This window comes from Thermobia domestica, chromosome 4 (genome assembly GCF_964235325.1).
Source record: "Thermobia domestica chromosome 4, izTheDome1.hap1.1, whole genome shotgun sequence".
Taxonomy (NCBI): Eukaryota; Metazoa; Arthropoda; class Insecta; order Zygentoma; family Lepismatidae; genus Thermobia; species Thermobia domestica.
Window position 1 is genome coordinate 175,665,443 of NC_137457.1, and position 15,898 is coordinate 175,681,340.

The following is a 15,898-nucleotide window of genomic DNA, read 5'->3' on the forward strand; positions in this document are numbered from 1 at the left end:
TAGTGATACTAGATGGGAGAGTTGTGTTGATGATGTGAAATCATTTCGCTACCAGTTAGGAGAAATTTACGATGCTCTTTTCGAAGCATCAAAGGACTCAAAGATAGACGTTATGGGCAAAAATAAGGCTTGTTCCCTGGCTAGGAAGCTCCTGAATTTTAAGTTCGTTTGTGTTGTGGTGTTTTGGTATGAAGTTCTTTCTTGTGTTAATGTGGTTAGCCATGTTTTCCAACAAGAATCAGTGGACATTCACCAAGCAGTTGATCTGCTTAGGAAAACCAAATGTCGCCTTGAGAACATTCAAACTGATGAAGGTTTCCAGAATATTTTGGTTGATGCCAAAGTAATTGCTGAAGAGCTCGACATTCAACCACAATTTGAGAATGAAGCAAAACTCCGACCTAGAAAAGTCAAACGACAATTTTGGTATGAATCTGAAGACGAACCGATTAATGATCCATACAGTGCGTTTAAATGTAACTTCTATTTTTGCATATTAGACACAATTATCTGTTCCCTGAATGAAAGATTTCAACAACTGAAGCAGCACAGCGAAATATTTGGGTTTTTGTATGACATCCATCCAATAACGGACAAAGAGTATTTACTAAAGTGTTGCAAGGACTTATAACTATTTTTAACAGACAAAGATCACTGTGATATTGACGGATTTCAGTTATATCAAGAGCTCTTACTTTTACCTTCATTTCTCGGTTCTGAAAGTGGAGCAAACCGTTGCAAGTACTTACATATATTTGCAAGATCTCCCTTATTGGGTTATTTCCAAATGCAACTATTGCTCTAAGAATCTTATTAACTATTCTTGTAAGTGTAGCTTCAGCAGAAAGAAGTTTCTCCAAGTTGAAACTTATAAAGAACTTCTACGATCAACGATGACGCAAGAGCGTCTTGTAAACCTTTCTATGATGTCTATTGAATGTGATGTTCTGTGTGAGCTTGACACTGATACTTTAATTAAAGACTTTGCAGAGAAAAAGGCACGAAAAGTTAACTTTACTTAGCATTGTAAACAAGTCAAAGAACAATTTGCATTAAAACTGTATAAAGATATAAAAGTATATTACTGGTTGTATTATTTGTATTACGAAATTTTTGTACAATGCTGTTACAAAATATATTTGTATGTTCTTTTGTTCATATATGTGTTCTCTTTCGCAGTTAACAAGGTTGTTTATGTATATATGTGTAAATAAATGCTGTATCGCATCATCAAGCTTAATTTTATATAAATCGTGGTTTCTTGAATCGTTCTGTAAATTTCTAATCAGTGACGTAGAATATTTTGCATGCTCATGTGTAAATAATTGTTTCGTATATCGTTAACCAAAACTTACTCTGTGTATTTAACTGACAGAAGTTAAGATCTTACTCAGTTTGATAATTGATTCTTATACTTATAGTTAGAGAGTTCAAGGAGTTATCCTTTAAAATCAGCTATCTGTAAGGTAGCACAGCAAATTTAAACTCAGTAATACCAATGGGCTGTAGGGGGCGCCATATGGATTCTTTGCCCGGGTCATATTTTCCCCTTCCGCCGGCCCTGGTTATAACCTCTATTTAACACACACAGAGAGAGACCACGTTTTTCGCAAACCTTATTTTGAACATGCTAATTACGAATATTATATTAGTCTATGTATGATACGCCCATTTTAAACAAGTTTTGGTGATTTCAATGAAACTCGCTATCTAGGTTTATTGGAATATGCTGATTACGAATATAATATTCATTTTACGTACGTCTTGTAGTTTATGTTGCTTACGTGTCTTATGTGTCTTATAGATACGCTCTTTTACAAAAAATAACAATTTTCCATGAAACTCGGTATGCGCAGGTTACATGCTAATTACGAATATAATATTTATTTCTACCTAGGATTTATAGTTTATATGGGACACGTTCTTTTGTAACACTTTTAACCGATTCAGATGAAAATCGGTGTATATTAGTTTCTGAATATAGTATTCACTTTACCTACGGCTTATATTTTATGTGGGATCCGCCCATATCCATAAATTAACCAATTAGCATAAAATGAATATATAGAGGTTTTCGAACTTGCTGCTTACGAACATATTATTTGTTTCTACATACGTCTAATAGCTTATGTAGGATAGGCCCTTTTAAAACAATTTTAACCGATTTATATGAACCTCGGTATATATGTGTTTTCAAAATTGCTGGTTACGCGTATTTGTTTCTACCTACCTACTTACAAACCATTATATTCATAGCTTTGACGTGTTCAAAGAACGGATATGTTAGAATTTTTGTCGACACATACTAGAACAAAAACAGCAAAAGATACCGAGAAGTTTTTTTTTTTTTTTTTGCAATGATTTCAGAATGTTGTATATTCTACATTATCTATTATCAAAATCGAATGTTTTGCAAATTAACCATTTTCGGTTTGAATGTTGATCCCATACTACAACATGGGTAACAAATAGACACAAGTTATTATAGACAATTCAACTCTCAAGTGTATATACCACGGCCACCCTCAAATCTCTAGCAGAACAGATAGGGTTGAAATTTGCTGATAATTTTTGATTTAATAGCAATTGCCTTACATGTCGACTAAAAGCAGGGAATTCGTGTTACTATTCGGTTCAAACTCTCTTGTTGTCGCGAATTCTGTCGAGGAATTTAAAGCTTAAAATATACAAAATGGTAATCATGCCTGCTGTTTTGTATGGTTGCGAAAAATGGTCGCTTACTCTGAGGGAAGAACATAGATTGAAAGTATTTGAGGACAAGATCCTTAGACGAATATTCGGACCCAAGAGGAACGGGAATGGGGAATGGGGAATGGGGGAAACTTCATAACGAGGAACCGCACAATTTATACGGTTTACCCAACATTGTTAGGGTCGTCAAGTCTAGGAGGCTTAGATGGGCAGGTCGTGTAGCTAGAATAAAAGAAAGTAGAAACGCTCTCAAAGTCATAACTGGAAGACCAATCGGAAAACGACCTATATAAATGCCTAGGCGCATATGGGAGAAAAATATTGAGATGGATCTCCCAGATATTGGAATACAAAGTAGAAACTGGATGCAGCTAGCTAAGGATAGAAGTCAGTGGAGAGCTTTTGTGAACGCGGCATTGAACCTCCGGGTTCCTAAGGCCATAGAGTTAGTTAGTTAGTTAGTTATAGTAATTCCCTTACGGAAAATATTTAGAAAGATGTATGGTTATATAGATTAACGGTCCCAAGAAATATTTTTCTCAATTTATCTGTCTCTTCAAACTGCATGTCGTGGTTTCGAGGGCGATTTGGATTAAGAATAAAACGAACTCACGTTGTGGTTTTGATATAGTCCGTAACAATATGTTTCATTACTGACAGTATTGCTGTATTATAACTGGAATGTTTGACATCAATTAGCATTTAAAATTCCAATATTAATCTACAAAGAAAATAATCAGTAATGATTAATAGTTTTTTCATATGGATTTAACGTGAGAGGAACGGGTTCTTCCAATTTGACCAGTAGCTAAGGATGTGTGGAAATTAAAAATTCGAACAGGAAATGCTAAGTGATGTGTACCAGCTTAGGTTGCAATAGAGCAAAAAAAAAAAAAGAAAAGAAAAAAAGATAAAGCGCATTCTTGCGTACTAGATATATATGGAAAGGTTATTATTAGTATATTTTTCCGTTTTATATATTAAGCAGAAACTTTGGTAACCTAAAAATTCTGCATTTTTATTACGTTTGGTTGAGACAGGTGGAGAAAAGTTGAGGCAAATCCCATTTTTGATATATAGGTAATGTTGTAAGAAATGGCTTTTGTTTTTGTCATTTATGTAAAAGCATTGAATCCGGCAAAACAAATAGATTTCATTCACTCCGGATTCCAAGTGTTAGGGATGATGATGGCATTTTCTTTTCAGAACCTAAATCAATTGCAATAACGGGCATGTCGCTTCGCTTTATTATTAACGTTTTTTATCTATAGCAATTAGCATTGAAACCAGAAGTGAGTAGTTTCAATCACCCTAGGTTTGAATAAGGAGTAAGCTCATTAATTGCAACTAGTATTCGGGCAATGATTTTTTTTGTTAAATTCACTTCCCCATATATGTTACCGATTTTGCTGTGATACTTTTCGACATAGGATAAAAAAATTAGCGGTTCAATAAAGCGTCAAATTCTTATGCGTAGCATAGTTTGAAAGTCTAAAAAGTAGAGCTCTAGTATTTTGGTATGTTTTCGTAATTCATTATACAGCTAAACCAAAAATCAAATCATGTATATTGTTTCCATAGTTTTCTTGACTGAAGTGGTCTGCGTACGTTTCATCCGAAAGCAGTTTGTAAGAAAGAGGGTATAGTCAGAGATTAAAGGAAACTTGTATTTGTCTTCAGCAATGCAAATCTCTACTTCAAATTTCGCCTAAGCAAGACGGTCCAATATTTTGGGGCAGGACAATTCGACACACACTTCGTATTTTTTCCTCATGGTCAACCAGTTTTAAAACTTCTTTAGTTGCTTTAAAACTCTCTTCTTTAGATTCCACTGCAACTGAAGTATTTACAGACAGAAATAACAATAGTCAATTTTATTGAAATATTCGAGTAAAAATTGAAATAATTGGAAAGTCTAAAAATAATATTTGTATTCTCTTATTTGAAACTTATATAATTATTAAACGTTATCAACATGAAATTCAAACACAAATTTATCACACTTTCTCCAATGTTACTATGCTAAAGAGTCATTTCCCTAAACTAATGTGTAACTATTTTGTTTCGATTAAAATTAGAGATGGAATATTTGTCTCTACTTCCTGTCATTATGTCCCATGCTTGGTTTGGTTTTTGCACTTTCTTGTCTTTTATTATGAGTATATATAAAACTTGAACAATGAGGTATCATTTTACGGAATTTTCTTGCCGGAATTTTCTTTCTGTGAACCTAGTGGCCTAACTATATTAGACTTGTCTGGATATTCATGGCCAGTGCTACCAACTTTGGAACCTGTTTTTCATTTCGACTCTAGGTACGTCGGTTTCCTGCATAGTCGGTATTTCTTGTTTTGTTCATTCTAATATGCACAGCTCGTGATCAAATGTGGCTCATTATGGCCAACTTCGTCTTTTCCGTATTTTTGTACTTCTGTTTTTTCTATTTTCACTTGTTAGATTGTACCACTGATTTTGCACGCCATATCTTATGTTCTACATGACATTGAATATTGCACTCAATTCATATAGTGTTCTTTGCAAAACATGTACTTTTTATTGCAGTTGGCAACACTGTTAACCCTACTGTAGCCTCCATGTGACAAGTCTCTTTCTATACATCATTTGCCAGCATTGTATTTTGCCCTGCCCCTCCCCATTTTTTTTGCGGAATTTGCACTTTTTCCCCTTGTCCAACCTTGCTGTTTCCCGAACTTCCACCCCTTATATTTCTTGAACCTATTGCTATGAGCAGCTGATGTTTTGGGAAGGTTCATCTCTGTTACAGCTCTTTCAATTGGCATATGCCATATCTTTCACTGCAACTATCATTTTCGGAAGGTTCCCTTGTTATTACAAATATTTCTTCAAGAGAACGAGTAAAAGCCACAATAACTGGATCCGATTCGTAAAAAAATAGAAAAGTTATTAAAACGTAAAATTCAAAGTGGGTCAAAAATAAGCCAGACGCCTTCTAGTGTAAATCTTAAAAGCAAGACTTACAAATGATCCTGTAAGAGTGAAATTATTTTTAATATTTTTGTTGTTATTTCAATTCAAAATTTTATATAATGTACAAATTCCGAGATACATCATAATTTTGACGTTTTCCACAGAGAAATGTTAACAATTAGAAAAAGGAGTAAAATAACAATACATATCAAGTAAGTTACCACCAATGGTGTCACAACGAGTGCAGAAGTAGTGTTATTTAGCTAGCATGTGTTTAATTGCTCTGCCAAACCTCGAGTAAGTCGTAAAATGGCGACATCAATTGTTAGATGATAAAAATATGAAAAGTATCCTGGTATTCTGGTAGTCTGTGAAAAAGAGTCGTCTTAATAATAATAGCCAATCTACTTCCGGCAAGATGGAATACGTGGATTCTCTGGCCTTTGCAGGAACATTGAGATCTTTAAATGCAGATAAGATCTTGAAATAGGATTTCCGATCTTAAGTTCCAATTAATATATTTTTATAAGCCATTAAGTTTTATATTGCACTTACTGTTTGCTTTCTCAATACTTATTACACTAACTCGGAGTAGCCCGTAACCTACTTGCTTGCTTGGACAACATCTTTATGTACTGGCGCGCGCTCATCATGTTTTAACATTGGTTGCAACCGTATTCTCCTAAAACTCTGATTATGGTCCGAGTTTTCCATAGTATTAGGAGGTAGGTTTTTACTTGGATCTGAAATATTCTTAACGTGAATTAACAATACAATAATTGCCAACATACATATTGCATTTGTTGGGGACTATTTTCTTACGAAAGGACCAACTAGTTTTCGTCCCACCCCTGATGTTAAAAACTTGTAAATATTATTTCCTATCATTGAAGAATCATTCCTAAATGCTGTGTCATTTCAGAAAAATGGAGTGAACTGATCATTGTATCACAAGAAAAGAAAGCAAAGTGAAGAAAGAAATAGCATTTGCTGTTCTTATTTAAAATATTAAGTTCTTTACATATCAGATCATTACGGCGTTTCGTTGGAGGCGAGGAAATATCAAAGTTTGAATAAATAAAAAGGAACAAACAAAAAATAAAAAGGATAACATATATTTCACTGATTTATTACGAAGTAGTGTAATGTGTGAGGTTATTATTTTTTATTAGGTCTAATAATCCGATTATTGCCTTTTGAAAATGCAGCTATATTAATGAAATATTTAGATGAAAATACTGAATGACTAGTATCATGTTCCACAATATATCAGTAAGAATCTTAAAAGTGGAAGAATGTTATACTGTTGGATAGGATTCCTCAAAAGTGGTGTGCTCTTTCCCCACGACTGCAGTAAAATTCAAAGAAATTTGTTATATGATGAGGACTTTGCGTTTCTTTATGTTTCTATGGAAAGTAGACGGTTTGCTGTAATTTGACGAGTGAAGAGTCGATAGATCTCGCAACTGATATTTCATGTGTAAGCTGACACTTTCTGTTGGATTTCAAATGAAAAGATAAAACACTATGATTCATATCATAATTGGTGCGTGTTTGATTATGTGTGACAAGAAGAAAATAAACGAATAAATCTTCTGTTCAATATACGTCCTTAAAATGAACAACTGATTTTTCCGAATTTTATCTTGCAACTTATGGAAAATTATATACAGAGGCAATAAAGGCAATATAAGGGAAGGGGTTGCAGCTTCCGGGCACCATCATCCCCAGGTTGCTCCCAAGAAATGCAGTATTTTATTGTAAGAAAAATAATAATAAATAAAATCCTACTTACAAAAGAATACTTGCCTCCACAAAAATTACTTTCTCCGTCCGCTTTTCCCCCTTAAGAAATTAATGCTGGCATCGTCTTTACTATATAGAGATAAATATTCTGAATGGGAACGGTAAGTACATTGTACATGGTTCTAGATCTGCTAGTGACCTCTCCTGTGGGTATAGTTTCCTTACAAGTACTCAGCTGTGGAGATCCTGGTCAGATTCCCAGAGGGAGCTCATATGGTCCGGAATATAGATTACGTTGTAGTTCCATTTGTACCCTCGCTTGTGAAAGAGACGATAAACTCTAATCTATGCATCCAATCATAAATCAGCTAATGGGCCAGTAATCCAGCATAACACGAAAGCATGGTTCTAATACCAACATATCATATTGATTCAAACGTAATAGTAACATTAAGAAAATGCATTCAGAGTGTAGTTGTGGCAAACTTTACCTCCTAGGCCAATACATGAAATCTCTGGTACACAGAGTAGATTATGATAAGGAATATGAGCTGTAATTTACAAAACCACGAACAACTTAACTCAAGATTCTTACCTTCTTCCTTTGGAGCGTGTCTATGTTTTTATACTGGTTAAATAATTAAGTAGAGAGAAAATATCTCCTAGTCATACTGTCACAACCCTTGCCAATTTTCACCTCCGCTTCAAATTCGTTTTCTCATACATTATAACAATATATACAAATTTTCATTAGTTAAATACGAACATGTCTACCTTGAAGACTGCATTCTTTACAAAGGGTGCAAACCTTTCGGAAAAATCACACGCACACACAGGTGGGAGGATGAGAAGATTCCAGTAGCACAAACAACTGTTATCATACAAATTTCGGGAATATTCTAAAGTGATGAGCTTCTTTGTAATTTTAATTTTAAAAATTCGTCTACTTACAATTATAATATATATCTTGTTACGTTATAATGCCTGTGTTGTAGTTGTAATATAACGAAGAATATATATGCTTGTATTACATATACAAAGGATATATAAAAATAAAAAGTCTGAGACCTAAATAAAAAACAAACTGTTGATTAACTGTCGAAACTGTTGCATAGTCTTTGCTACAAGATTTACATTACTTTCTGCAAAATTTATCCTAAGAATTTACCCCTAACCACGGATTTTAAATAAGATCTGAGTATTTATTAGTTGAATAATGATTTATATTAGGTCTATATTTATGTAGGATTAAATAAAATTTTATTTTTTTTTGGGGGGGCAAAGTTTTTAGATAGATAAAAGTTAATTTACCAGACTGCATTACGTCGTCTGGCAAAATAAATAGAAATGCTGTATGATGATGCACTCTAATATTAATTGAATATTAATATGTTTATTGCGTATTGCAAATAATTGTTTTATGTTAAGCAACATTTTATGACCATTTACTAACAAAAGTCAAAAATAATTATTTATATTCAGCTATACCTTTTTCTTTATCTTGGAGAAGTTCTTCGATGAATATATATGCCCGCTTTGGTCTGTTTTGTTCGACCTAGTTATATTGTTGCATATTTTCATCTTTACATCAATATGAAAAAAATTTGAACATCTCATAGTTTTGTAGGTTTAGGTAAATGTTAAAATTTATCTATATCTATATATCTATATCTATATCTATCTATCTATCTATATATATATATATATATATATATATATATATATATATATATATATATATATATATATATATATATATATATATTAGGTATACGACTTTTTTCAAATTGAAAAGCCTGGGGTGGCAAACAATGAACATTTGGCTGCAAACCTGGAAAATGTCTTTGATTTTCTTTAATTCTGAAAAAAAGCTCCCGCACATACATTGATGCTGTTTTAGCATTAAGAGAAAATTCGCCTACTTACACAGTCTGCATTTGGCACTGAATATTCTATACAGTACATTAGTAAAATGGTTTTAAATTTGTGAATTACTGTTAATGAACTTGCTGTTGAGATATTTGTCACTTTTGCAAGTGTTGTGATGCTGTTTCATCACTTTCACAGCTCGCTCGGCCAGAATATTTGAGCCAGGCACATCCAGCATAGAAGTTTCTTTTATTCAGTGATTGAGAAACACTTTAAAGCTTTAGGACTCTTTGGGTCGGAGATAGCAGCACGCAATTCATTGTATGTGTTCTCTGTATAGTGTTGAATTGAAAACCACACGTTTTTCCTCTAGTTGCGATGAAGTCGCAAGTACGTTGTAGCTGATCTCTCAATTTTGGAAGGAGAAAAAAGGCAATCATGCATAGATTGCACGTGACTTCCATCTATCATTGTTCAGAAAGGTACCTTCTGCCAGTTCAACTGAGGCCACTTGTTCTCCTTCCAGTAGAAATTATATCCTTCACGAAGTTCAAGTACAAACCGAAAATCATTTGTCCATTTAGGATTTTTACGTGGCGGTACCTTTCCTGTGCCAGAATAGTTTTCTTGTAAGTCCTCTTACCCAGCCAAAACATCTTCAAATGAATTGATAGTTGAAGCTGGATGACCGTGATTTTATCTAGAGTTCTTAATCCATCCAGTGTCGCAGAACCAGGTCAAGAATATGTTGCTGACATCCTATAAACTAAATCTCATCAAAACCCATTTGTTTAAAATGTCACTGGAGTCTAACAACAATATCACTTTTGTGCCCTATACTCAGTGCTGTGGTGTCACAAATGATCATTTTAATACTCATCCATGCATTATACTCATCCAACAAGGCTTGCAGTAAGATATAGATATTCTCGGCGGATCTGCTTTCACAAACCAAAACTCCAAGTCGAAGATTTCTTTCACAATTCTGCACTTGATAATCTTTTCTTCCTATTCTGGTCCCAACAAAATGCAATTCCTGTTCACCGAAAATTTCTTTAAGCCGGTTCTTCATTGTTTCAGCTTCCTTGATCACTCGACTCAAAATCTCCGATTGTCAAGGTGTGCGTACATTTATTTCTTCGTCAACGATGTTCTGAAGAACTTTCATTGCTTATCCTGTAGACAGATACAGTTTCGACACGTGTTTGGCTGCAGATTTTGTTGCTTGATACTTACGTTTCATAGGGAGAGGATCTACTGAAAATTCGGTCACTGCTGACCTTACGTTCTTGAGTATCACTGATGCTCACATGTTGCACTTGGCTTGTAAACGGACCAATTGAGCTACTTCGCCTTTTTGAAGGATGGTTCGTTGATATAGAGGCAACTTTCTCGGCAGTGTATCCGACTCGGCCACAAGAGTTGTTTTGTATACAATTCTTTGTCTTCACTGCAAAGCCAGTTTTCTTTTTTCTTTTTTTTTTTTTTTTTTGTAGTATCGAAGACACTAGCGAGAGATTTTTGAAGTACCTCATTCCTCATTTTTTCTATATTTTACGAACAACTGTATCAGCTTGGCAACTTTTGCTTAAATTTGCTGTATAGTAAGCAAAAGAAAATTCAGCTTCCCCAAAGTATACACAGTTCTTAAGAGATTATTCTATCCGACTGCCCTTTCAGTTAATCGTATAATCCCAAATATCTACTAACTATGTCTGTGTTTGTAGGAATTTTACACATTTCACGCATGTCCGTTTTCATTTCTGGTATTCTGAAAAGGCGTTTTCTACATGTCGCTAAATTCTGTGTTCACTTTTTTCCAGCTGATTCAAGTGCTGATTTTGATCTTTTGGTTTTGAATGACACTTTTTAATCTAGAAATAGAAGAGATCGAAATTAGAAAGACAATTGAGGGAAGCACTGTTGCAAATACATATAAAAGCAAAGAATAATAAAGTTTTATCACCGGCACCTACTAGGCTCGTAACGACAATAAAACTGATTTGTAAAAGTGTTTAATGTGCATAATATAAATTAAAATTTGGAAAATAACTTGTATCTCTGTTGCTTACTTATAACTTACAACAAAACATAATGTGTTCTTTACATAGGAATCTTTAAATTTCTGTCTGCCTGATGGGTTGATGTGCAGACAAAGATCTGTACATTTTGATTATAATTATACGATAAATATATTACGTTATCGCAATTTATATTATACCAATGTCAATTAAACATTACCTAGATAGCAGACTTGATTTCATTATTACGTTTTGCGAATAAAAAATCATTATCATATATCGCTTTTTTTAACTTACCTCGCATATGAAAATACATTAGGTGCGGGTCTTTTTGCCAACCCGGAACGAAAATAACACCAGAGAACTAACGCATAGGCAAAAGTTCATTAAATACAACATCAGGAAAATTAAAAGTTTGTAAAGAATTAAAAAGTCACATCCCTAATATATATATATATATATATATATATATATATATATATATATCTATATATATATATATATATATATATATATATAGATATATATATATATATATAGAAAATGCTTTTCTCATTACCTTCTATAAGAGTGTACTTTACACAATACAGCTTTTGTCTGCTTATTGTTCTTACAGGCGAGCCATTGAAATCAACTGGATTTGAACGCTGGGGGCCAGGAGAACCAAAAAATTTCTTAGAAATAGAACACTGTGGCGCTCTTGATAGACTTCAAGGAACATTAATCGATATCAATTGTTATCCACAGTTGAATTTTATTTGTGAATATGAACTATGGTGATACCCAAAGAATGGAATATAGTATGATTATCAGCCACAAAACAATTAATATAAATAAAAGACTCATACTTTGATTTTTGTTGATTAATACCTTATTTTACATACATATATTATAAATTAGTGCTGATTAAATATCAAAAACTTATCTTAATCTAATTAAGATTTTCTGAGAAGTGTCTGAAATCAGGTTGTCCTAAATTTGTTTTTAACACATAGAAGGAAAGAGTTAATTTTGAAATAATTTGTGTAACATGTTATAATAATAATATATTATATATACCTAACAAAGTGATTATTTTCTGTCAGAGAGCATAAGCAGATAGAAACTTTCTAACTGAAATAATCGCGTTTGTTCACAACTACAATTTCTAATGCTAATTTCAGAATTTATATATTAATATAGGGTTTCTATACTCACAATAATGTATATCAATAACTCATAGTTTTATAACGTTTACAAAACTAACTAAATAACTTTTTCATTTAAAATTTAGTTGCATAGATCTACTGTGAATGAAGTGAGAGAATATCTATCTCACTAAGCATACTATACTTAGTTATTTTAAGCATACTATACTTAGTTAAGCATACTATACTTACTTAGTTAGAATCATTTTTTGTGAGTAATTGCAATGCTATACATTGAATCAATATATCTCAGAAAATATAGTTGATTGATTTTGAAATCTGCATCAATTAATATTTTTCATTTTTCTCCTGAAGTATTCGACTTATAACACAATATAAATCTTTATCGGTATAATCATAACGTTAACCGATCATGTTTTATTATGAATGGTGATTTAAAATTGATATTAAATAATCGATAACAGATATTACAGAAAAATACATTGGTCACAGCTCAGTAATATAATGAAAGAAAACTGTACATTACAAAACTAATTTTAACAAATTAAGTATATTTGTATTCATGAGAAAAAACTAACTGCCCTTACATATCACTTTGTAGCTTCATGGGTCAGATGATCTAAATAAAGATATTACGCCAATACACAACTTATTACAACAAAACAACGAACAGAAAATAAGAGTTCAAAACAGTGAATGACTTACAAACCTTTGTTTTTGCTACTCTATTGCACACTATACATTTACAAATTTGATAATTATTTTTTCTGATATACCCAGACTTTTGAAAAGCTTATTTATTGTCTTCTCTAGTCTTTAAGTCATACCAGTCCATACCATAGTCTGTGATTATTCAATTATTCAAGATCAATTCATTAAATTCTTATTCTAAATTATTTCTGTGTTATAGAATTTTATCTTTGAATTTCTACTCCCATGTTTCTAATTAATTCTGAGCTACGCTATCTACGGCTCCAAGAGTTGCACTAATTTAAATTACTTCTTAGAGGAACTGGGTGAATGTTAAGGCCATTCAGTAATTTCATGTATATAATTGTTTGGGGTTCGCAACCCAAACCAAAGGCTCCGTTCGACATGCCTCCGGAAGTTTCTAACCTCCTTTTACGTGACAAATCCGGTCACGTTTAAGGTAGATTGCGAACCTATTTTTAAGGTTTTAGCATGGTGGAGTGCATGGTCTTTTGGAGAGCGCTACAAGCTAGTTTGTATGTTGAAATTCACTGTTAAAATTGTTTTCTGTCTCGTAATGTTTCACTAAGCGCGCGTGTGTGCAATCATATTTCAAAGTCTATTTAAACCTTTTAGATGTTAAGTGCTAACGTTATATTTAAGGTGGTGTAAAAAATTAAGGTTACATTACATACATGACAATGTGATATTAGTTATTTAAGTTAAAAGGATATTTTTCTTGCCTTATTTTACTCATGCCTATTGATGAGTTAAAAGAATTGTTAGATGAGATACATTTATGTAGTGATATTACAGAAAACGCAAAGAAGAATTCGACATAAATATAATACTAGGCTAAACAGCAAAATTAATCAGGGAACGCATACAGAAACTCCGGAAAACTATTCGGTTAAGGTTGAGGTTGCTCGAGATTTGTTGCCTATCCCGAGGTTCGATGTCAAAAGTGGTGATGATATACGTTTATTATGGAGGAATATGATGGCGAATGTAGGATCAATGGTTGAGACGATGCTAAGAAAAAGAAAATGTTACCTTTTGCATTTACAGGGTAATTTAGAAAAAGGTTACGGGTACTTTTACAGAGACGAAGTGAAGAGCCACAATCTTATAACAATTTTTTTTAAAAAAACTTATTTTTTAAGGAATTTGGTAGATCTACACTAGGTTTAGGCATAGAAGATCAATTGCAACAGAGAATACAAAAACCTGATGAACCAGTCACGAACATTGTGTATGACATGCTTTTGCTGATCAGATTTGATGACAATGGTAATATAGATAAAAACAATGGTCATATAGACTGACAGGATTTTCAAGGAAAAGGAAAATTTTCTCAGACAAAATAGAGAAAATCAGAATCATAACTCTAGTCAAAGAGGTGGATTACGCGGTAACTATAGAAATTTTAGAGGCCAGTCGAGAAATCAATATTATCCTAGAGGTAAATTTTCATAATTACCAGTTCCAAACACCTATGTATGATAGTAATTATCAATATTATCCGACTCAGGCACAAACACATTCCATTTGTCCTGTTTGTGGTCATGTATTTCACACAGATGATACATATTTATTGCGGAAACAGTCTTCAAATGCGTAGTATCTGTAAATGTGAGAGGTACATTTACAGATAACGCTGTATTCGGGAAAAAAGAGTCATGTCGTAAAATCCTACATTACCACTCAAAACAAAATGATTTTAATGCCAATACTGATAGAAGATAAGAATGCTCATGCTGTGTTAGATTCTGCTTCACATATATCAATAATTAGAGAAAATTTAGTTTCAACAAAGACTACAGTATTTGAATATTGATACACGCATAAAAGGAATTACTCAAATTTCTCTTTTCATAAATAAAATAATTGTTCGTTTTATGATTAATGGGAGAACATTTCATCATGCTTTTCACGTGTTAAATAATTTTTCCCAAGACATGATGCTAGGTAATAACCTTTTAGTATCCCAGAGACCACAAATAGACTTGAATAGGAATGTTTGTTCCTACGTAGATTTGAAAAAAAACTCCAAGGTTTGCTATTAAAATAGCAGGGATATTTGAAAGGAATTTTCACCACAGGCTAATAATTTAGTCTGTAATAATATAATCCCTGCGTTTGTTTTGGTTGATGATGTTACTATTCCGCCTAGAATAAAACAGTTTTTTTAAATGAAATTAGTGAATTCAATGACGGAAAAACAATGGTTACTTAAACCAAACAAATCATTACAAGATAAGACAGGAATTTTTATTCCTAAGACAGTTTTATCTCCCCAACAATACTTTGTACAGATTACTAATCCTTTTGTGTCTTAAATTTCGTTAACGAAAAATGAGATTTAGGATATGCAGAACATTTAGGATATTTAAGTGATTTTCAATGTTTCAATGTACAGTCAGAGAACAGATTCTGAAGAGTTGCTGAATTGTGTGATAGCACAAATCTAGATGTTGGTACACAAGTTAAACCGGAGATTAGAGAACAATTGATTGAATTGTTTTATAGGTATGGCGACGTGTTTACTTGGATAGAGGATTCTATAGAGAGAATTAAGTATTATGAGCCTGTAGTAGAGTAAAAATCACAGGTTCCTTATTACAGAAGACAGTACTCTATTCCTGCGGCGCTTAGACCAAAAATTAGAGAACAATCAACCTTCTTTTAGACCAAATATTGGTTGAATGTACTAAAAGCCCATATAACTCGCCCGTGATGTTTGAAAAGAGGGAAAATGGAGAT

The 15,898-nt window shown here is 32.9% G+C and overlaps 1 protein-coding gene across 1 annotated transcript in view; it reads left to right on the forward strand.

Moving 5' to 3' along the window:
- LOC145683403 (hemolymph lipopolysaccharide-binding protein-like) overlaps window positions 1–12,679 on the forward strand; it is a 350,131-nt gene extending 337,452 nt beyond the window's left edge. The window contains exon 4 of the mRNA XM_081754739.1: window positions 11,914–12,679. Within this exon, the coding sequence (XP_081610865.1) occupies window positions 11,914–12,077 (164 nt within the window). The 3' untranslated portion in view covers window positions 12,078–12,679. The remainder of the gene's footprint in view (window positions 1–11,913) is intronic.
- The last annotated feature ends 3,219 nt before the right edge of the window (window positions 12,680–15,898 follow it).